The sequence below is a fragment of the Equus przewalskii genome, chromosome 12 (assembly GCF_037783145.1).
Source record: "Equus przewalskii isolate Varuska chromosome 12, EquPr2, whole genome shotgun sequence".
Taxonomy (NCBI): Eukaryota; Metazoa; Chordata; class Mammalia; order Perissodactyla; family Equidae; genus Equus; species Equus przewalskii.
The window spans coordinates 18967239-18992730 of NC_091842.1; the positions used below are offsets into that span (position 1 = coordinate 18967239).

Sequence of the window (25492 nt, forward strand, 5' to 3'; positions counted from 1 at the left end):
AATCTGAAGATTACTTTAGTGTAGCAATAATAGATTTGGACACTCCACTGTCCTCTCTGCCCTAGACTCCCTTGTGATAGTATTCTCTCACTTTTAAAACTGTAGCTCAGGGAGGTACCAGATCAAAGTGCCTTGTGTGTCCATGGAACAAAATACAGCCCATTGTCTTATCAGGAAAGGACCAGAAACATTTGTCTCATTAGCATCAAGTTCTCAACCACAAAGCAAATAGTGCAAGCAGGAGTTTCCATAGTATCATCATTTCCTTCTTTTTTGGTGAGGAAGATTCACCCTGAGCTAACATCTGTTGTCGATCTTCCCTTTTTGTCCTTTTATGTGGGCTACCCCCACAGCATGGCTACTAACAGATGAGTGATGTAGGTCCATACTGGGGAACTAAACCCAGGCTGCCAAAGTGGAGCACGCCAAACATAACCACTAGGCCACCAGGGCTGGCCATCAGCACTATTTCTTAAGAAATGTCTTCTAATGAGCCAAAAGTTCTTTCTTATAGTATTTATTTTTATAAAATGCCTATATCTATGTAGAAAACTTAAACGGTTCAGATTCTACTAATTTGGAATTTGTGATCATTCAAATCTTGTTCTTGAAGTCACCTTTGCACCATCCACAGATAAAGCAAATTAAGAAGTAAAGTAAGTATATAAAAATATAAGACTTAAAATACCATTTAAAAGATTATTTTGTATATATTTACATGAAATGGAAGTACTAATCATAGATTATTTTAATTCATCATGATAGCAAGTACACATGAACTATATCTAGCAAATGGGCTAATGTACATAAAGTTATAGTCTATAAATTATAAAAGACTCTAAGCTCTGACAAGCCCTGATGTTTAACCTGTACTCACTCTTTTCCAGTGGCACTGGTGACAACTGAATAAGAAAAGTCACTAGTTATTGTGAGCCTTTGGGATAGTCACTGGTGCCTCTGTTTTCTCTTTTGTAAAATGAGATCATTTGACCAGGTGAGCTTAAAATTCTTTCACATTCTAATGTTCTATAAGTCGACCCTTATTTATGAAGAGCCTGCAATTTCAATGAGAATAAAAGCCATGCAAAAAAAGTTAAAATATTTGTTAATATCATACTGAGTACGAAAATTATACAAAAGTCAATAAATAATATAGGAATTTGGAAGAAGGATAGATGACTATGGTATGAAGTAGTTAAGGATAATTCAAAAAGATAGTAGATTGGCACTAAAAGGATAAATGTGTATGGAGGAGATAAGTATTATGAACAAGAGGCAAATATGGCAATGGGCTTAGAAGTAGAAGTATAGACTATGTGCCTTTGTGTAGTAAGGAACTTCCCTACATAAAGGGAAAGATTTAAATTGGGAAACTGAAGTAAGGAAAATTGAAAAGAGAAAAAGAACCCCAACTCTCTAGAGTTTGGAATATGAAGCTAAGGAATATAGATTTTATCTAAATGGTAATGGGCAGTGACTGGACATTTTGAGCAAGGGAATAGTAGAAGAAATAAGCATTTCAAAAAGATGAATAAGGAACTGATATGCAAAGTGGCCTGGAGAGGAAACCAGAGCCAGAAGATGAGTTGTGGGCCCACTTCCCCCAAAAAAATCAGTGATAAAGTTACTGGTGTGAATGGAAAAAAAAAAAAAAAAAAAAACAGAGATGAGGGAGATGTTCTGAAAAAAAGAATCAAAACAACTTGACAGCTAACCAGCTACAATGATCAGTGATAAGAAAATCAGAGGAGAAAGCTAGTATTTTTTGTGTGTGAGAGAAAGATAAGTTTGAGTTTTAGAATTTTAATTTTAAGGAAAGTATAGACATATCCTGAAAGCGACTGGATACATTTGAACACAGTGGAGGCTTGAAAGCAGATAAAGAAGAACAAAAGGCCCAAAAATGAGAAATGGGAAATGCCCACTCTCAGGAGGTGAAAAGGTTAGTCTAAAAAGGAGATGATGACTTGCCAGACTAGGAGACAGAAAAAAGAATCAATACAATGCCAATTATAGAAAATATTGTGACAAGTGAGAAAGCTAGGTAAAATCCAAATGAATATGCTGCATTTACAACCCATGGCTTAAAGGCAAATAAAGCTTCATAAAAGCACAAAAAGGGAAAAGAAGCAAGAAACTTAGTTGATGTATAAAGACTTAATATTGTAAAACAACTGAAACCAGCAAAGAGTTAGCCACTGATGATTAAGTAGCTAGGAACTAAAGGTTTTTTTCCTTTTTGCAATTACTGATTATAGCTTTTAGCTGTTTAACCCACTTGTTGTTAACTGTGCTGTTTAGGGAATATGCTCTCTGACTCCCACTAGGTTCCTATAGAAAACATCTCCCTAGAGCCTTGGTCACCATGGTAATTGGTGGATGAGTAGTTATTCAGAAATTGGAATTCCTCGTCCACTACAGGCCAGTTGAGACCACCAACTCATCAACCGGGCCTGCAGAGATGTCCAATAGGTGACCTTTTGATGTCAATTGGCTAAAAACTCCACCCTCAGGTCATGCTAACACCGCCATTTTGTGAACATGGGTCCTATGAAAAGGCATGAAGTCTGACTATGCCTGTGCTGATCATCAATTACCTCACTTCTCCTCACCTCCAATCACGGATCTCCACATTTCAGACTACCTTGCCCCCCTAACTCATAAATATCCTTGAGTCCACATTTCCAGGGAAGTGGATTTGAAGCTCATGCTCTCACTTCCTCACATGGCTGTGTTGTGATTAAACTCTCTCTCTGCTGCAATCTCATAGTCTCAGTGTTTGGCTTCCTAGGCGGTGGGCAAAAACTAACCTGATTTGGTAACACAACTTCAGAGAAAAAAACCTATGATAATCAGTGTATCCAGATAAAGAATGGGCAATCTGAACTTATCTCTACTGGTCAAATCTTTCTTGTAAATTTATCTTCAACTCCAGGAAGGACACTAGAACACTGTATATCATTCCACATTTTGTATAGTTCCTGGTACAGTGTCACTGCCCATTAAATACCCTGGAAAAAGGGAAAGAGAAGGTGGAAAAAAGAGGAAGGGAGAATGACAGGAAGAGAGAGAGAGAGAGAAGGAGAGAGGGAGATATTAAGGAAAGACCCCAAGGGAGAGTGACTAGGCTAGTAACAGAACTTAAGTTAAAACACTATGTGAGGGGCTGGCCCCGTGGCTGAGTGGTTAAGTTCGTGCGCTCCGCCGCAGGCGGCCCAGTGTTTCGTTGGTTCGAATCCTGGGCGCGGACATGGCACTGCTCATCAAACCACGCTGAGGCAGCGTCCCACATGCCACAACTAGAAGGACCCACAACAAAGAATATACAACTATGTACTGGGGGGCTTTGGGGAGAAAAAGGAAAAAAAATAATAAAGTCTTTAAAAAAAAAACACTGTGAGAAGAGTGTAGATCTTCAAAGTTCTCATCACAAAAGGAAAAATTATAACTATGTTTGGCAATAGATATTACCTGAACTTATTTTGGTAATCATTTTGCAATATACGCATTTATCAAATTATTACGTTGCATATCTAAAACTACTGCAATGTTATATGTCAGTTATATCTCAATTTTTTTAAAAAGTGAGAAAACTGGATATTTGAAGTGTGAGGAAAAGAGGCATTTTAGAGGAATAGATATGAAAACACATGAAGACTGTCATATCGAAAAAGAATTTCATTCATTTTGTGACATTCGAGAGAGTGGTGAAAGGAGGACAAGTTCCAAGGAGCAAATGTCATATAATATATGACAAAAATTTTCTCATAATTAAAGGCATCCAAAAATTAAATGTGTCTACTTAAACCTTGAATTCCAATATAGGAAAGAGACAAAAAACCAGGCATTCTCACATATTGATGGCTGAAGTATAAATTGGCATAATATCTTTATAGAGTGATTTGATAATTACTATCAAATTTTAAATTCCATATACTTTCTGACTCAACACTTCCATTTCCAGAAAAATAATTCAATGTGTCCATGAAAAGCTATGTAGGAGGATATTCAATGCAGCATTGTATAGAATAGTAAAAAATCAAAAACAAGAAAAACCCAAATTACCTTATAGCTACCAAGAGGGGAGTGGTTATCGAAGAAAAGTACTTTCATAACAGCAACTGTACAGAACTATTAAGAATAAGGTTGATCTGTATGTGCTGATATGAAAAGTTGTCCAAAGATTACTTATTCCTGATTTAAAAAAAAAACCTAGGTTCAGAGAAGTGTTTTCTCTTTCACATTGTTTGAAATTATCTTTGCAAGAACATTATTTTTAATATTTAATAGAGAGAATAAACTAAGTTGCCAATTGTAGAAGGGTTCAAAAACAGAGTGGAAGATTATGTACTAAATGGTTTGTAGCAATCATTTATATATCAAGTTAAAGTTTGATTAATTGGCCTTTGGGATTCCTTCTAATTCTAAAATTTTGTGATTTTAATGTTGCATAAACAAAAGAGCATTCACCATGATTTAAATGCAGAAGGGGAGTCAAAGATAATATGGAATGGGCATAATCCAGTGATTTAGTCACTAAGCCATGACTTTGACAGTACTTTCACAAAAGCAATGAAGAAAGATGAATCAAGGGTGATTTTAAAAATGTGGCTGATAGAAAAATAAAGATGGAATAAGCCATTAACTTCAGAGAAGTAACAGGGAGAAAGAGAGGAGAAAAAAATATGAGTTTGTTGGTTCAAACTAAGATATAGAAAAACACGCATGTTTGGAGGAAGAGAAAACAATGAGAGCCATTAGTTATTAAAACATAAACAAACACTATTTAACATAGCTCAGTATTCATGTATATATTTGACATTTTGGTCAAAAAGAATTCTAAAACCCAGTTTTCACCCATTCATACATTCTACTCTCTTTTAGTGTAAATTTTTATGTGAATTATTTTATCTTCTCACTAGTATAGAAGCTCATCTTAAATGGAACTTAATTCATTCTCCCATTCAGTAAAGCAATAAAGAAGCAGCCACTCAACCACTTCCTAAAATAACTGCATTTTAAAGTTACTTATTAACAGTACATAAAGTTCCACAAGCATATGGATCAAAATAGTACTGTTGTTCTCACCTAATGGGAGGTTCTGAAGTTTTAATTTGTTATTCCTTAGTGTTAAATAGGAATAGTCTTTTGAACTATTAAAAAGGCCTTGCAGACTCAAGAAATATGCAGTAAATATTTAACCATCATTGATATTTAACGTCAATCGATATAAAAGCTAATTCATGTCCAAACATAACAAACATAAGCCTTTATCTTCTAGATCTCTATCCGTTTTCTGAGTCAGTATTTTAAAGCTACACTATCTTATTGAAGTACAGAATGGAGAGTTCTATTTGAAAGATATACTCAACCACATCTTCTTCATCAGGTATTTGTGTGGACATATTCATTGGTTTTTCTGCCATGCCAGACTGAAAGAGCTAAAAATGAAGAAATAAAACTTTTTAAAAACTATTTTAAAAGGTTATATTTCTACAATATAATTTAAGTCAATAAGAAAGTCTAGTGTAGACATTATCTCAGGTTTTAGCTTTTAGTACAAACTATTGTTGACTTGTTTTAAATTGTGGCTGTTTTGCTAAACAGGCTTTTATACAATAAATAATTTATAATATTCAACTTATAACATACAGTAATGCATTTAACCATAAACACACAAAAGGCATCTAAAGAAAGATAAACTCCACTTTGAAATCAAGAGGACAAAGAATATTCTTCTTCTTTAAAGGACTCTCTGGGCAGGAGAAAGGGAAATATGGAATTTTCCTTTAAAAAGTACCAAAAGAACCAGGCAGACTCTTATAATTACTTACCTTTCCAGAGCAGTTTACCAGGGAGGGCTGGACTGTACAATGTATTTATAGAAAGAGAATTGGGAAAGCAGAGCTCATAAAATCTAAACAAGTCCCTTAGACCCTGAAGTAAATTAACGATAGTTGTCATTTATGAAGCACTTACTATGCACCTAGCATTGTGCTGAGTGCTTATGTGCTTTACCTCCTTTAGTCTTCATAGTAGATATGAGACACACAAATTTTCAATGCCATATGCCAAGTGAGAAAATTTGGATTCAGAAAAATTAAGTAACTTACTTGCCCAAGATTTCAGCTATGCAGCAGATGCAGGTCTGAACTAACTCCAAAGCTGGTGTCGTTTCCACTGTCTCCAGTTATGGACCAAATATTCACTGTGTTTGCAACAGTTTGGAACAAGGGAGGAGAAGTACAAGAGAGCACGTTGTGCTGATTTCTAGGCAGAACTGCCTGATAAGGACATGCTACCCTACTTTTGAGTACAACACAAAGATACAGATAATATGAGGCATGTTTTAAAAGGAAATATATATTGGTATAGCAAAGAGAAAAAGCAAACAGAATCAAAGAATGGCTCTGTACCATGGTCTCTTCACTTGATATTTCTGGAAGATTATTCCACTTTAGTATATAGATTTATCTCATTTTTTCCCCAATGGAAAATAGTATTCTCTAATACAGATAGTGTTTTTTTCCACTGTATGGTTTACCCTAATCTAGTATATATGAAAGTTCTATATTATTTAGCAGAACATTAATGGTGGGTATTGCAGTGATTTCAAGCCTTTAATTACAATCAAAAATAAACATTTAAACTATGGAAAAAGGGTTGCTTCTTAACTCCTTATACTTATCCTCTTTCAGAATTTGAAGTAAGTCACTATAAATTCAAGAGTCTCAACTTTTAGTTATGCAGATAAAAAAATTCCAGAGATCTAATGTACAGTATGATGACTATAGTTAATAATACCATATTGGATACTTGAAATTTGCCAAAAGAGTAGATCTTAAGTGCTCTTACCCTCCCCCCACACACAAATGATAATTATGTGAGGTGATGGATACGTTAATTAGCTTCATTACGGTAATCATTTCACAATGTATATGTATTTCAAAACATCGTATTATATACCTTAAATATACACAATTTTTATTTGTCCATTTATCTCAATAAAGCTGGAAAAAAGAGAAAAATATTTTTTTGTAAAGTATCCCTGTGTAACTGCTGACTTTTTGTCAAGTCTGCAGAAGATGGTTTGACAACTATAGATACAAATTATTTTATATTTAAAAAGCTAATTAATGGTACCTTAACCAAACAGAGGCTTATTTATCTCACACAAATCTAGAGTGCAAGTTCTCAAAGTATGATCGTTGGGTCCCTGGGAATCCCTGAGATTCTTGCAGGGGGTCTATAAGTTCAAATTTTTTTCTAATAATAATAATAAGATAATGTGCTTTTTCCACTGTGTTGACATTTTCACTGACGGTTCAAAAGCAATGGTGGGTAAATCTGCTACTACTTTACTCAAAGCAGTGACACCAAGCTGTATTATTAGTCATTGTATTAGTCATTTCACACATTCACGGCAAAAAGAAAACGGAGGTGAGTACCCATAAAGCATTTATACCGTATGCAAGTATGATGGCCCTCTTGAGTAAAGCAAGTTAAGTCGTTGTGGGAAATAGTAACTCCTTTTTCCACGGAACACCAATTTCAATTGCAAAAATGACTGACAAACACTTCTTCAGGCTTTGCTATTTCTAAGACAGTTTCTTGAAAATGAGTGAAATGTGCTTTGTAACATGAAGAAAAATAACTGAAATGTCAACAAATAAGAGGCATAAACTGCAAGAGAAGCAAAAAATTTATTTGGCATCTCAAGAATTGCAATTCAGGGAGCACAGATTAAGGTAGAAACACAAATAGTGTCCCCCTAGGGAGTAAAAGGCAGGGACTTTTAAAGGAGTTATTATTACAGTGTTAGTAAGAATACTTACTACAAAGAATTTTAATGGGAGTTGGAGGCAGAGAGCTAATCTTGGTTAAACATTGATTGACAATCGTTTCTATTTTCAGAAAGTCGATAATCCTCAGTCTTTGTGATCCGGATGTCCATTCTCTTCCCAACTTCTCAAACAATTGCTTGTAAAACAATTGCCATTTTGACCAGTTCAAAGGTTTGACCCAGTGCAAGATTCAAGACAGCAAGGCAGTTTCTCTGGAAAGGCAGCTCTGATTCCATTTTAAATGGCTCCACTATAGTCAGTTTTGACAGAAAATATAGGTTGTAAATGATAAAGTTTGAGCTTATAGGTTTTGGGGAACTTATATCCACTATGGATCTTCACAGCTTCCTAATACTTACAGACTTTCCCAAAAAGATTGCTGAGGATGTTAACAAATAAAATTTTTCATTTTATATAATGAAATATGTCAGCATTAAATAGACTAGGGTTTCCCAACTTAGAACTATTGACACTTGGGGCTGCACAATTCTTTGTTGTGAAGGGCTGTTATGTGCATTGTAAGGTGTTTAGCAGCATCTTTGGCCTCTACTTAGCAGCAACCCCCAAACGTGACAGCCAAATTTGTTTCCAGACATTGCAAAACATTTCTTAGAGGGTTAAATCACCCTCAGTTAAGAACCACGAGATTAGGGGCAGGTCAGGTGGTGCATAAATTAAGTGCGCATGTTCCGCTTCGGCGGCACGGGGTCCGCCAGTTTGGATCCCGGGTGCGGACATGGCACCGCTTGGCAAGCCAATCTGTGGTAGGCGTCCCACATATAAAGCAGAGGAAGATGGGCACAGATGTTAGCTCAGAGCCAGTCTTCCTCAGAAAAAAGAGACGGATTGGCAGATGTTAGCTTAGGGCGGCTAATCTTCCTCGGGAAAAAAAACTAAAACACTAGGTTAGATAACTCACTAAACAGGTATTTTCCAAATGACCAATGCATGACATTACAAAGTCATACATGCGTTCCAGATCCATTTGGAGAGTGACATAGACCAACAGATTTGTGTCAAATGCTCTTGACACAATTGAACATATGTAAGTATAAAACTAAATCTCAACCTAAATCTCACACTTTATGCAAAAATTACTCAGAATGGATGCCTGCAATGTGTTGGGCCATACCTCATATGTTAAGGGTATAGTCCTCCACAAGACTGCTCTCACATCAGACACCAGCTATAAGTTCAGGAGTCCTCAAGCCACTCCCACTTCTGACCACATGGCTACAAATTCAGAGGTTCCCATGACCTTCTCAGGTTTGATAATTCACTAGAATGACTCACATAACTCACTGAAGCCTATTATACTCACAGTGATGTTCATTATGGGCAAATAATACATACTAGAGGAGACACACAAGGTGAGATCTGAGAAAGTTCCAAAGGGATGCATTGCTCTCATGACTGTGATATGTGACAATACCTAAAGAGTATAGCTAACCAGTGTAGGTCACCTGAACTTTTGGTGTCTAGAGTTCTTACTAGGGCTCAATTACATACTGCCTGCATGGCTGATTATTAGTCTCCAGCCCCTCCTGGAGGTACAGGCTAATACCTTTAGTCTCAAGTTATTCCATAGATTGGAACTGATACAGCATGTTCCAAAGACCCCACCTTGAATTACACTGTTAAACTGTCCAGTGGCCAAAGCTCCAGGCAAAGATGTTCCTATTGAGGAGGACATTCTAGGGACCTAGAGATCACTACCCAGTAGCTGAGGGCAAAGACCAGACATCTATTTGGATAAAATTAATTCTTCACTATATAGGTACTCAATCATTTTTAATTGTGTAAAGGTTCTCAAACCTAGAAATTTAACCCACTTGTCTAGAGCTAAACAGTTAATCATGTTGTTTCTGTTACATAACAGTGTCTTCAAAGACATATGCTTTAACTTTTCATTTCTGGGGAGGGTTTGGCTTATTTCCTCATGCTATGCATGGCTGTGATATGGCTGACAGCCATCTGGTAGCAGACTGATTAAATTAGCCCCTTTTCATCATGGAGGGAAAGATTTCTCCTCAATGAAATAGATAAATATCTGGATATAGATTTGCCTTCGTTGCTTATAATGCCTCTGCCAGCACCACCATCATGAACCTGCAGAATGCCTTATTCATTGTCATGCCAGTCAGGAAACACAACCTGAGCTGCAGTGTCCAGAGTTTTTATTAGAGTTTCTTTATACAGTTGTGTGCCACATAATGATGTTTTGGTCAATGTAAGACTGCATACATAATTGTGGTTTCATAAGATTAGTACCATATAGCCTAGGTGTGTAGTAGGCTATACAATTTAGGTTTGTGTAAGTATACTCTCTGATGTTTTCACAATGATGAAATTGCCTAATGATGCATTTCTCAGAAGAGAGATTGCTTATCATTAAGCAATGCATGACTGTATAAGCATGATTGATTGAATCATCAACCATGTGGTTGAACTTCATCTCCAGTTCCCTTTTCTCTCCAAAGGTTGATATCATGTGGCTCAAAGCCCCAACCCTCCACTCACATAACTGGTCTTTCTGGTGTGGCCAGTATCCATCTTGAGTTATCTCATTAGCATAAACTCTCTAGAGGTTCACCATGAGTCACATTGTTAGCATAAACTAGCAAGTGTGGTCCCAAGGGCCAAAGAAAAAGGGACAAAAGGCACTCCAATCACTCAGGAAATTCCAAAGGTTTAGTGGTTATCTCCTAGGAACTAGGGACAAAGGCCAGTCAAGTTATTTATTACACAATCATAAACTTAAATATAAAATATGAAACTTTTAGAAAAAATATAAGAAAATTTCCAGGACCTAAGGTTAGTGGAAATTTCCTAGACTTGACAACAAAAATACAATTCATAAAAGGAAAAATTGATACACCACGATCAAGTGGGATTTATACCAGGGACACAGGGATGGTTCAACATCTGCAAGTCAATCAACGTGATACACTACATTAACAAAATGAGAAACAAAAACAGCATGATCATCTCAATAGATGCAGAAAAAGCATTTGACAAGATCCAACATCCATTTATGATAAAAACCCTCAATAAAATGGATATAGAAGGAAAGTACCTCAACATAATAAAGGCCATATATGACAAACCCACAGCCAACATCATACTCAATGGACAAAAACTGAAAGCCATCCCTCTGAGAACAGGAACAAGACAAGGGTGCCCACTTTCACCACTCTTATTCGACGTAGTACTGGAGGTGTTGGCCAGAGCAATTCAGCAGGAAAAAGAAATAAAAGGAATCCAAGTAAGCAATCAAGAAGTAAAACTCTCATTGTTTGCAGATGACATGATCTTATATATAGAAAACCCCAAAGAATCCATAGGAAAACTATTAGAAATAATAAACAGCTACAGCAAAGTTGCAGGGTATAAAATCAACATACATAAATCAGTAGCATTTCTATATGCTAACAATGAACTAACAGAAAAATAACTCAAGAACTCAATCCCATTCACAATCACAACAAAAAGAATAGAATACCTTGGGATAAATTTAACCAAGGAAGTGAAAGATCTATACAGCAAAAACTACAAGACTTTCCTGAAAGAAATTGATGATGACATAAAGAGATGGAAAGACATTCCATGCACATGGATTGGAAGAATAAACATAGTTAAAATGGCCATACTACCTAAATCAATCTACAGATTCAACGCTATCCCAACCAGAATCCTAATGACATTCTTTACAGAAATGGAACAAAGAATCCTAAAATTCACATGGGGCAACAAAAGACCCCGAATTGCTAAAGCAATCCCGAGAAAGAAGAACAAAGCCGGAGGCATCACAATCCCTGACTTCAAAGCGTACTACAAAGCTACAGTAATCAAAACAGCATGGTACTGGGACAAAAACAGGTTCACAGATCAATGGAATAGAATTGAAAGCCCAGAAATAAAACCACACATCTATGGACAGCTAATCTTCGACAAAGGAGCTGAGAGCCTACAATGGAGAAAAGAAAGTCTCTTCAACAAGTGGTGCTGGGAAAACTGGAAAGCCACATGTAAAAGAAGGAAAATTGACCATTCTTTTTCACCATTCACCAAAATAAACTCAAAATGGATCAAAGACCTAAAGATTAGGCCTGAAACAATAAGTGTTCTAGAAGAGAATATAGGCAGTACACTCTTTGACATCAGTTTCAAAAGAATCTTTTCAGACACCGTAATTCCTCAGACGAAGGAAACAATAGAAAGAATAAACAAATGGGACTTCATCAGACTAAAGAGCTTCTTCAAGGCAAGGGAAAACAGGATTGAAATAAAAAAAACAACCCACTAATTGGGAAAAAATATTTACAAGTTATTTATTCGACAAAGGGTTAATCTCCATCATATATAAAGAACTCACACAGCTCAACAACAAAAAATCAAGCAACCCGATCAAAAAATGGGCAGGGGACTTGAACAGACATTTCTCCAAAGAAGGTATACGGATGGCCAATAGACACATGAAAAGATGCTCATCATCACTAATCATCAGGGAAATGCAAATCAAAACTACACTAAGATATCACCTTACAGCTGTTAGAATGGTAAAAATATACAAAACAAAAAGTGACAAATGTTGGAGAGGTTGTGGAGAAAAAGGAACGCTCATACACTGTTGGTGGGAATGCAAACTGATGCAGCTACTATGGAAAACCGTATGGAGATTTCTCAAAAACTTAAAAATAGAAATACCTTATGACCCAGCCATCCCACTACTGGGTATCTACCCAGAGAACTTGAAATCAGCAATTCCAAAAGTTCCATGCACCTCTATGTTCATTGCAGCATTATTTACAATAGCCAAGACATGGAAGCAACCTAAATTCCCATCAACTGATGACTGGATAAAGAAGATATGGTGTATATATGCAATGGAATACTACTCAGCCATAAAAAAGACAAAATCGTCCTTTCACAGCAATATGGATGAACCTTGAAGGTATTATGTTAAGTGAAATAAGCCAGACAGAGAAAGATGAACTCTGTATGAGTCCACTCATAGGTGGAAGTTAAACATAGAGACAAAGAGAATTGATTGGTGCTTACCAGGAGAAAGGGGGGGTGGGGGGAGAGCACAAAAGGTGAAGTTTTGCACCTACAACATGACTAACAATAATGTACAACTGAAATTTCACAAGGTTGTAAACTATCATAATCTTAATAAAAAGTTAAAAAAAAAAAAAGAATGCTACTTGCTTACCACTTTAGAGAGCTCTGTTGTATCAGTGAATGGAAGTTATACAAACTCTGCAATGCATATAGTGCAGTGTTTAGGCACACTTGTACAGGGTCCTAGTTAAGACGGCAATGTAGGAGAATCCTGAACTCATTTCTTCCCACAGACACATCAAATATGCAGCTAATTCCAGTACATTTGCATCTGATAAAACCCAAAAACTAGCTGAGTCGCTCCTACACATCAGATAACAAGAAAAATCACACATCAAAACTTGTAGGAGAGGCTGAGACACAATCTCACCATAAGCCCCACCTCCAGTGTGGCACCCCACAATCCAGATATAGCTCACAACTTCGAGTTTCTCCCTGAGAAGTGAAGGGTTTGAACCCAACATTTACAATGTGCACGTGAGAGACAAGCCTCTAAAACATCTAGCTTTGAAAGCCAATGGGGCTTGCACTCATGAGATCCACAAAAGGCTTTTTGTGAGACAGTTATTAAAGGGCTCACAGAGAAACATCTGGCCCAGGGCCCAGCACAGAAGCACCAAATCTTTCAGTAAAAGAGGCCTATTTCCTTATCTTAAAGCTTTGACTTGAGGGGCAGGCATCTAATTTAACACACCTCTCGGGGGCTACTGAAAGATGGAGGTGGTCAGGTATCATAGTTGCACTCTCCATCTGCCTCACTCCAGGTCATGGGTATCTCCTGGAAAGGAACTTCTGTACTCACCTAGCACCCTAGTTATTATGGCTCCTTTCCAGGGGATGCCCCTTGATTGCCTAGGTTTGGTAGCAAGCAGAGCTTACATTTGCAGGTCCCTCAGGAGTGTAACAAATGGAAAAAGAATTTTAACTGGCTACATCCCAGGCACATCAAAGAGGCAGGAGACTAAAATGCCCAGTCTTTCTATGAAAAACACTTATTAGCTTATCTTCTCAGCAGCAGCTTGAGGGGCAAGCGTCTGAGTAAACACACATCTAAGGGCCAACTGTAATCCTCTCCAGAGACCTCAGAGGGCAGGTGTTATCTTTGCTCTCTCCTTTTGCCTTACTCCAGGTCACTGGCACCTCCTGAAAAGGAGCTTGCACAGACATCTAGAGCCCCATGTGTTGCAAGTACACCCAGAGAACATCCCTTGATCACCTGGCTCTGGTGGCCAATGGGGTTTATGTTTCCAAGTCCTGTAGTGCTGTAACAAACAAAGAAAAGTTCTTAACCAGATACACCCCCATGGAACAAGCAGAGACATCATACTGAAACATGCCTCTAGTATTTCTGTGGAAGAGGCCTACTAGCTTATCTTCATAGCTATGGGCTGAGGGACAGGCTTCTAATTAAACACACACATATGAGCTGACTGTAATCTCTCCAAAGACCATAAAGGGTGGCAGGTGCTATCTTTATGCTGTCCTTCTGCCAAACCACAAGTCTCCAGAGCATGTGTACATATCTGACACCCCAGCTTTTGTATCTATCACCCAGGAGACACATCCCTCGATAGTCTGACTCTGGTGGTGGCCAGTTGGGTTTGTGTTCATGTGTTCAGTTGGATGGTAGGAAACAAAGTGTCCTCAACTGGTTATCAGCCAAGGGCTCACTGCAGAGGGAACAGAGAGAAAAACCCATCTCCAAGTCTTCCCCTGAAAGAGGTATATTAGCATACTTTACAGCTGCCAACCAATCTTCTGTCTTCCAATCAGCCTGAATTGAAGTGCTGACTGAGATCCTCCCCTTTGAAACACTGACAGGATCCATCAACTACTGGGATCTACTAAAAGTGAAGTAGGCTTCTTGGACAATCACAAAGGTTTGAGAGACAACAAAGGGCTAGGGAAGAATTGAACAATAAAGTTCATTTCCTACATGAGGCCACACCTTCGAGACTGGAAGAAGTGACTGTTTTATCTAATACATAAAACTGACTCAGTCAAGGAAAATGAAGAAACAGGAATATGTTCCAAAGAAAGGACAAGATAAAACCTCAGAAAAAGACCTTAATGAAACAGAGATAAGTGATTTACTTGATAAAGAGTTCATATAATAGTCATAATTATGCACATTGAGCTCAGGAGAGCAATGTATGAACTAAGTGAGAATTTCGACAGAGATATAAAATATAATAAAGTAACAAATAGAAGTCACAGCACTGAATAATACAATCATTGAACTGAAAAATACAACAGAGAGTTTCAACTACAGACTAGAAGAAGCAGAAGAAAAGATCATTGAACTCAAAGACAGGTCAGTAGAACTTACCCAATCAGAGCAGCAAAAATGAAAAGAATGAAAAAAGTAAAGAGAGCTTAAGAGATTTATGGGACAACATCAAGCAGAACAAAATTTGCATTATAGGGATCCCAGAAGGAGGAGAGAGAGAAAGGGTAAGAGAACTTATTTAAAGAAATAATGGCTGAAAACTTCCCTAACCTGGGGAGATAAACAGAAATCCAGATTCTGGAAACCCAGAGACTTCCAAATAAGATGAACACAAAGAGACCAACACGAAGACACATCATAATTAAATTGTCAAAAGTGAAAGTCAAGGAAAGAGTATTAACAACAGCATGAGAGAAAACAACTTGTTATGTACAAGGGAACCCCATAAGATTATCAGCAGATCTTTCAGCAGAAACCTTGCAGGCAAGAAGGGAGTGGCACAACATATACAATATATTGGGTGAGGGGGAGCTGTCAAGCCAGAATACTCTATCCAGCAAAGTTGTCCTTCAGAATTGAAGGAGACATAAAGAGTTTTCCAGCAAGCCAAAAGCTGAATGAGTTCATCACCAGTAGACTGGCCTTAAAAGAAATGTTAAAGGAACTTCTTTAAGCTTAAACAAAAGAGCACTAATTAGTAACAGAAAAACATATGAAAGTATAAACCACATTAGCAAAGATGTATACAGTAACGTTTAGACTAACCTAATGTTGTAAAGATGTGAGTTAATCACATATAAAGCTAGTATGAAGGTTAAAAGACCAAAGTAGTGAAAATAACTATTACTGCAATAATTTGTTAAGGGATATACAAGATAAAAATATGTAAATGGTGAAATCTGAAACATAAAATGTGTGGCTAGAAGTAAGACTGCATTCAAACTTATAAGTTGTTTTATATAAACCTCATGGTAACCACAAAGTGAAAACATATAGTAATTATGCAAAAGATAAGCAGAAAGGAATCTAAGTATACCACCACAGAAAATCATCAAATCACAACGGAATAGAGAAAGAGAAGAAGAAAAGAATAGAAAAATTACAAAAAATCAGAAAACAATTAACAAAATGGCAATGTCTGACCTTATCAATAATTCCTTTAAGTGTAAATGAACTAAATTTTCATTAAAGAGACATAAAGTGGATGAATGAATTAAAAAACTAGATCCATCTGTATGCTGCCTGTAAGAGACTTGCTCCAGTTGTAAGGACAGAAAAAGACTGAAAGTGATGGGATGGAACAAGATATTTCATGCAAATGGAAGTCAGAAGAAAGCCAGAGTAGCTATACTTATATCATACAAAATAGACTTTAGACAAAGACTGCAGTAAGAGACAAAGAACGTCATTACATAATGATAAAGGGTTAATCCAACAAGAAGTTACAACCTTTGTAAATATTTATACACCCAACATAGGAGCACCTAAATAAATAAAGCAAATATTAACAGATCTAAAGGGAGAAATAGACAGCAATACAATAATAGTAGGGGACTTTAATACCTCACTTTCATCAATGGATAGATCCACCACATAGACAAAAAAGAAAATATTAGACTTACATGACACATTAAACCAGATGGACATAACAGACATATACAGAACATTCCATCCCAAAGCATCAGAATACACATTCTTCTCAAGTGCATATGGAACATTCTCCAGGATAGGTCATAAGTTAGGCCACTAAACATGTCTCAATAAATTTAAGAAGAGTGAAATCATATCAGGCATCTTTTCTGAAAACAATGATATGAAACTAGAAGTCAATTACAAGAAGAAAATTTATATAGAAGTGAAGATTAAACAACATACTACTGAAAAATCAATAGTTCAAACAAGTCAAAAAATACCTTGAGACTAATGAAAATGGAAATACAAAATATCAAAACATGCAATGCAGCAAAAGCAGTGCTAAGAGGGAAGTTTATGGCAATGAACAGCTACATCAAGAAACAAAAGAGATAAATACACAGCCTAACTTTACTCCACAAGGAACAGGAAAAAGAAGAACACATGAAGCCCAAAGTTAGTAGAAGGAAGGAAACAACAAAGATCAGAGTAGAAATAAATGAAATAGAAACAAAAAATAGAATAGAAAAGAACAACAAAACTGAGTTGGTTTTTTGAAAAGATAAAATTGGCAAACTTTTAGCTGTACTCATCAAGGAAAAAAGAGAGAGGACTCAAATAAATAAAATCAGAAGTGAAAAGATGTTACAGCTGATACAACAGAAATACAAAGGACCTTAAGAGACTACTATTAATTAGACAACCTAGAAGAAGTGTATAAACTCCTAGAAACATTCAATCTACCAAGACTGGATCATGAAGAAGTAAAAAATCTGAACACACAAATTGCTAGTAAGAAGATTGAATCAGTACTCAAAAACCTCCCAACAAACAAAATTCTAGGACCAGATAGCTTCACTGGTGAATTCCAGCAAATAATTACTAAAGAATTAATATCAATCTTTCTCAAACTTTCCCAAAAAAGAAGAGGAAGGAACACTTCCCAACACAAATGGGACTATATCAAACTTAAATCTTCTCCAAAGCAAAAGAAACAATAATCAACAATAAAAAGCAAACTACAGACTGGGAGAAAATTTTTGCAAGCCATATATCAGAAGAGGAGTTAATATCCAAAATATATGAACAACACATACATTTCATTCTTTTGAGTGTGACTATTTAGTTTTCCCAACACCGTTTTTTGAAAAGAAACTAAAGTATTCTTGACTCACTTTTCAAATGTTAGTTGACCTTATATACATGGGTTTATTTCTGAGCTCTCTGTACTGTTCTAATGGTCTGTCTGTTCTTATGCCAGTACTATGTTGTTTTGATTATTATAGCTTTTAACATAGTTTGAAATTAGGAAGTGTGATGCCTCTAGCTTTCTTTTTCTTTCTCAGGATTGCTTTGGCCATTTGGGGTCTTTCTGGTTCCATATGAATTTTAGGATTGTTTTTCTATATTGGTTAAAAATGCCACTGGGCTTTTGATAGGAATTTCATTGAATCTATAGATGGCTTTAGGTAGTATGGACATTTTAACAATATGAATTCTTCCAGTCCTTGAACACAGGATATCTTTCCATTTATTTATGCCTTCTGCAATTTATCTTACACCACTTGCAAAAATTAATCAGCATGAATTAGACTTAAATGTAAGATCTGAAACCATAAAAATCCTAGAAGAAAACATAGGGATGAAGCCCTTTGAGATTAGTCTTGGCAACATTTTTTGGATATGACACCAAAAGCACAGCAAACAAAAGTAAAAATCAACAAATGGGACTACATCACACTAATAAGGTTCTGCACAGCAAAAGAAACAATCAACAAAATGAAGACAAAATCTACTGAGTGGGAGATAATATTTGCAAACTATATATCAAATAAGTGGTTAATATCCAAAATATATGAGGAACACATGCAATTAAATATGGATTAAAGGCTTACCTGTAAGTCCTGAAACCATAAAACTACTAGAGGAAAACAAAGGGGAAAATCTTCTTGATGTTGGACTGGGCAACGATTTCTTAGCTGTGACACCAAAAATACAGGCAACAAAAGCAAAAATAAACAAGTGGGACTACGTCAATCTAAAAAGATTTTGCACTGCAAAGAAAACAATCACAAAAATGAAAAAGGCAGCCTAAAGAATGAGGAAAGGTACTTGTAAACCACATATCTGATAAGGGGTTAATACATAAAATATAAAGAACTCATATAACTCAATAACAAAAAAACAAATAGTCTAATTATAAAATGAGCAAGGAACCCAAACATACCTTTTTCCAAAGAAGATATTCTATTGAACAATGGATACATAAAGAGGTGTTCAATATCACTAATCATCGGGGAAATGCAAATCAAAATCACAAGATATCACCTCACACTTCTTAGAATGGCTATTACCAAAAAGAGAAAAAATAAGTTTTGGGAAGGATGTGGTGAAAAAGGAATACTTGTACACTGTTCACAGCATGTATATTTGTACAATCATTATGGAAAACAGTATGGAAGTTCCACAAAAAAATAAGAGAGCTACCAAATTTTGCAGCAATCTCACTTCTAGGCAGATATCCAAAGGAATTGAAATCAGGAACTCAACAAGGTATCTTCATCCCCATGTTCATTGCAGTATTATTTCCAATTGCCAGACATGGAAGAAACTTAAATGGCTATTTATGAAAGGATTTTTAAATTGTGGTATATACACAAAGAAGGACATTACATGATAAAGGGAAAAATCCAACAAGAAAATACAACAATTGTAAACATGTATGTCCCCAACATAAGAACACCTAAATAAGGCAAATATTATCAGACATAAAAAGAGAAATACTCATAAACACAATAATAGTAGGGAACTTTAATACTCCCCTTACATCCATGGATGGATCATCCAGACAGAAGAGCAACCAGGAAACACTAGCCTTACATGACACATTAGATAAGATGGATTGAATACATATATACAGAACATTCCATCAAAAAACAGCAGAATACACATTCTTCTCAAATGCACATGGAACATTCTCTAGGATAGATCACATATTAGGCCACAAAACAAGTCTCAATAAATTTAAGGTGATGGAAATAATATCAAGCATCTTTTCTGACCACTACAGTATGAAACCAGAAATAAACTACAAGAACACTTTTAAAAAACCAGCAATTATGTAGAGAATTAACAAAATGCTACTGAAGAACTATTGGGTCACCAAAAAACAAAAAATATCTGGAGATGAAAATGAAAATATGACATACCAAAATTTATGGGATACAGCAAAAGTGGCACTAAGAAGGAAGTTTATAGTAAATAAAGGCCTACCTCAAAAAACTTGAAAACTCTCACAAATAATCTAACACTACACCTAAAGGAATTAGAAAATTAAGAACAAACAAAGCCCAAAATCAGTAGAAGGAAGAAAATAAAAATCAAAGCAGAAATAAATGAAATAGAGACTAACGAGATAGTAGAAAAGATCAATGAAAATAAGAGCTGGTTCTTTGTTGAAAAGGTGAACAAAATTGACAAAACTTTAGCTAGATTCAACAAGAAAAAAAGACGACTCAAATAAATGAAATCAGAAATAAAATAGGGGAAATTACAGCATATATCACAGAAATACAAAGGGTAACAAGAGAGTAGTATGAAAAGCTACGCCAAGAAAAAGTAAACTCTAGAAATAGATAAATTCTTAAGATTATACAACTTTCCAAAAACTGAATCAGTAAGAAATAAGGAACTTGAATACACCAATCACTAGTAAGGAGATTGAAACAGCAACCAAAAACCTCCCAAAAAACAAAAGTCCAGGACCATATGGCTTCCCTGGTGAATTCTACCAATCAAAGAAGATTTAGTTTCTATCCTTCTCAAACTCTTCCAAAAAATTGATGAGGAGAGGAACCTTCCTAATTCATTCTATGTGGCCATTACCCTCATACCAAAACCAGACAGACAACACAAAGAAAGAATATGACAGACCAATATCACTGATGAACATAGATGCAAAAATCCTTGACAAAATACTGGCAATTTGAATACAGCAATACATTCAAAGGATCATACACCATGATCAAGTGGGATTTATCCCATGGATGCAAGAATGTTTCAACATCTGCAAATCTCAATGTGATATACTACATTAATAAAATGAAGAATAAAATCACATGATCATCTCAATAGATGCAGAGGAAGCATTCAACAAGACACCACATCCACTTATGATAAAAACTCTGAATAAATTGGGTATAAAAGGGAAATGCCTCAACATAGTAAAGGCCATATATGATAAACCCACAGGTGACATCATACCAAACAGTGACAAACTGAAAGCTATCCTTCTAACAATAGGAACAAGGATGCCCACTTTGCCACTGTTATTCAACATAGTATTGGAAGTCCTAGCCAGAGCAATTAGGCAAGAAAAAGAAATAAAAGGGAACCAAGTTGGAAATGAAGAAGTAAAATTGTCACTATATGCAGATGACATGATTTTATATATAGAAAACCCTAAAAGAAATCCTCCAAAATATTATTAGAAATAATAAATGAATACGGTAAACTTGCAGGATACAAAATCAACATAAAAAAGCAGTTGCATTTCTATACTCTAATAATGAACTAGAAGAAAGGGAAATCAAGAATACAATCCCATTTACAATAGCACCAAAAAGAACAAAATACCTACAAATAAATTTAACTGAGGAGGTGAAAGATCTATACATTGAAAACTATAAGACATTGTTGAAAGAAATCAAAGAGGACATAAAGAAATGGAAAGATATTCCATGCTCATGGCTTTGAAGAATAAACATAGTTAAAATGTCCGTATTACCTAAAGCAATCCACAGATTCAGTGCAATCCTAGTAACCAAAGCAGCATTGTACTGGCACAAAAACAGTCACACAAATCAGTAAAACAGAATTGAGAGTCCAGAAGTAAAGCCACACAACTGCGGACAGCTAATCTTCAACAATGCAGATGAGAACATTCAATGGAGAAAGGAGGGTCACTTCAATACATGGTGCTAGGAAAACTGGACAGTCACATGAAAAGAATAAAAGCAGACAATTATCTTACGCCATGCACAAAATTAATAGATTAAAAGCTTGAATGTAAGACCTGAAACCATAAAACTCCTAGAAGAAAACATAGGTAGTAGGCTCTTTGACATTGATCATAGCAGTATCTTTTCAAATACCTTGTCTATACTTAGGCAAGAGAAACAAAAGAAAAAATAAACAAATAGGACGGTATGAGACTGAAGAGCTTCTTCACAGCAAGGAAACCATCAATAAAACAAAAAAGCCCACCAACTGAGAGAAAATATTTGCAAATCATATATCTGAGAAAGGATGAATTTATGAAATATATAAGGAAGTCATATAACTCAACAACAAAAAAATGAACAACCTGATCAAAAAATTGGCAGAGGATATGAACAGACATTTTTCCAAAGACAATATACAGGTGTCCAATAGCACATGAAAGGATGTTCAGCACCACTAATCATCAGGGAAATGCAAATCAAAACTACACTAAGATATCACCTTACACCTGTTAGAATGACTATAATCACCAAGACAAAAAATAAGTGTTGGAAATGTTGTGTAGAAAAGGGAACCCTCATACACTGCTGGGTGGGAATGCAACCTGGTGCAGCCACTATGGAAATAGTATGGAGATTACTAAAAAAATTAAAAATACAAATATCATATGACCCAGCTGTCCCACTACTGAATATTTATCCAAAGAACTTGAAATCACCAATTCAAAGACACTATGCACCCCTATGAACATTGCAGCATTATTCACAATAGCCAAGACGTGGAAGCAACCCAAATGCCCATTGACTGATGACTGGATAAAGATGTGGTATACATAACGGAATACTACTCAACCATAAAGAAAGACAAAATCATCCCATTCGCAACAGCATGGAAAGACCTTGAGGTATTATGTTAAGCGAGATAAACCAGACAGAGAAAGACAAACACCATATGATTTCACTCATGTATGGAAGATAAACAAAAACAAAGACAAAGAGAACAGTTCACTAGTTACCAGGGTGAAGGGGGTTGAGGGTGGGCACAAAGGGTGAAGGGGCGCACTTACATAGTGATAGACAAATGGTAATGTACAACTGAAATTTCACAATTTTGTAAACTGCTATGACCTCAATAAAAACAAAATCCATCCTAATTGGCCCCAACTAAAAAAATCATTACCATTTGAGCTGTAAACTTCGTGATTTGGCAAATTAGATTCTGGAGTAGAAGTCTTTTTACCAGTTGAAAGGAATAGAACAACATATTTGTTTATTAAAAAAATTATCTTGAAACAAACAAAAATGGAACCACAACATATCAAATCCTGTAGGATGATGCTGCAAAAGCAGTTCTGACAGGAAACTTTATAACAATAAAGGCAAAAATTAAAAATTTAGAAAGATCTCAAATAATCTAACTTTACACCTCAAGGAACTAGTAAAAAGAACAAACTAAGTCCAAAATTATCAGAAGGAAGGAAATAATAAAAATCAGAGCAGAAATAAATGCAAGAGACAAGAAAAGCAATAGAAAGAACCAACAAACCTAACAGCTGATTTTTCAAAAAGATAAACAAAATTGGCAAACCTCTAGCTAGACTACTTAAGAAAAAAAAAGATTCAAATGAATAAATTTAGAAATGAAAGATAAGATGTTACACCTGGTACCAAGAAATACCTCATATTATAAGAGATTACTATGAACAATTATATTTCAACAAATTGGATAACCTAGAAGACATGCATAAATTCCTAGAAACATATCAAGATTGAATCATGGGTCCAGCCCCAGTGGCCTAGTGGTTAAGTTTCGTGTGCTCCACTTTGGCAGCACAGGTTCAGTTCTGGACACAGACCTTCACCACTCATCTGTCAGCAGCTATGCTGTGGTGGTAGCTCACATAAAAAGGGAAAAAAGAGGAAGATTGGCAATGGATGATAGCTTGGGGTGAATCTTCACCCGCAAAAAAAAAAAAAATTGCATCATGAAGAAATAGAAAATATGAACAGACTAATCATGAGTAAAGAGATCCAGTCAATAATCAAAAAGCCCCAACACACACACACACACAAAAATAGGATCTGGTGGCTTCACTGGTGAGATTTATCAAACATTTAAAAAATAATGTCAATCCCTCTCAAATACTTTCAAAAAGCTGAAGAAGAGAGAACACTCCCAAACTCATTTGATGAGGCCAGCATTACCTCATTAACAAAGCCAGATAAGATACTATAAGACAAGAATTATAGCCCAAGAGCCATGATGAAAAGAGATGCAAAAATTCTCAACAAAATACTAGCAACTCAAATTCAAAAGCACATTAAAAGGATAAAATGCCATGATCAATCAAAATTAATCACTCGGATGCAAGCATGGTTCAACATATGCAAATCAATAAATGTGATATACCACAGGAATAGGATGAAATAAAATAATTATGGATCATCTCAATACATGCAGAAGAATTTTTTTTAAAATACAACATCCTCTCATGGAAAAAAACTCAAAAAATTAGGTATAGAAATAACATACCTCAACATAATAAAAGCCATATACAACAAATCCACAGCTAACATCATACTCAATGATAAAAGACTGAAAGCTTTTCCTCTAAGATCAAGAACAAGACAAGGATGCCCACTCTCCTCACTCTTATTCAACATTACCCTGGAAGACCTGGCTAGAGCAATCAGGCAAGATAAAGAAATAAAAGGCACCCAAATCATAAAGGAAGAAGTAAAACTGTCATTATTTACAGATGACGTTATCTTATATAGAGAAAATCCTAAAGGCTCAATCAAAAAATTATTGGGATTAATCAACAAACTCAGTAAAGTTGCGGTTTCCAAATAAACATACAGAAATCAGTTGCATTTGCATACACCAACAATGAGATATCTAAAAAACAAAGACAAAAGCTAACCCATTCAGAATAGCATCAAAAACACCCACAAAAATAGTAATAAATTTAACCAAGCAAGGGAAAGCCATGTACACTGTACAATGAAAACTACAAGACTTTGATGAAAGAAATGGAAGAAGACATAAACAAATGGAAAGATAGCCCATGTTCATTGATCAGAAGAATTAATATGGAAAAAATGCCCATACTGCCCAAAGCAATCTACAGATTCAATGAAATGCTTATCAAGATTCCAATGGCAATTTTTACAGAAATAGAAAATAATTTTATGCAACCACAAAAGACCCCATGTAGCCAGGCAACACTGAGAAAAAAATGAGATAGAGGCATTACACTTTCTGATTTCAAACTATACTACAAAGCTCTAGTAATTAAAACAATATAGTGTTAGACTAAAAATAGACACATAGACCAATCAACAGAAGAGAGAGCCCAGAAATAACCCCTCCACACATGGTCAATTGATATTTGACAAGGAAGCCAGGAATACTCTAATGGGGAAAGAACTGTCTCTTCAACAAATGATGCTGGGAAAACTGGATGCAAAATAATAAAACTTGTCCCCTAACACCTCTCAAAAATTAATTTGAAATGGATTAAATACTTAAACATAAGACCTGATGCCATAAAACTTCTAGATAAAAACATAGGGAAGAAGCTCCTGGACGTTGGTCTTGGCAATGATTTTTTTGGACATGACACCAAAAGCGTAATCAACAAAATTAAAAATCAACAAGT

General features: G+C 35.7%; 1 protein-coding gene across 2 annotated transcripts in view; it reads right to left on the reverse strand.

Annotated features, from left to right (window-relative positions):
• Positions 1-25492, reverse strand: part of SEPTIN14 (septin 14) — a 144131-nt gene that overhangs the window by 104431 nt on the left and 14208 nt on the right. The window contains exons 2-3 of one of the 2 annotated variants that reach the window (XM_070567918.1): positions 6114-6208; positions 5373-5441 (exon numbers count right to left, since the gene is read on the reverse strand). The exons of the other annotated variant lie outside the window; for it this stretch is intronic. Coding sequence (XP_070424019.1) covers positions 5373-5426 — 54 coding nt within the window. The 5' untranslated portion in view covers positions 5427-5441; positions 6114-6208. The remainder of the gene's footprint in view (positions 1-5372; positions 5442-6113; positions 6209-25492) is intronic. 2 annotated transcript variants of the gene reach the window in all.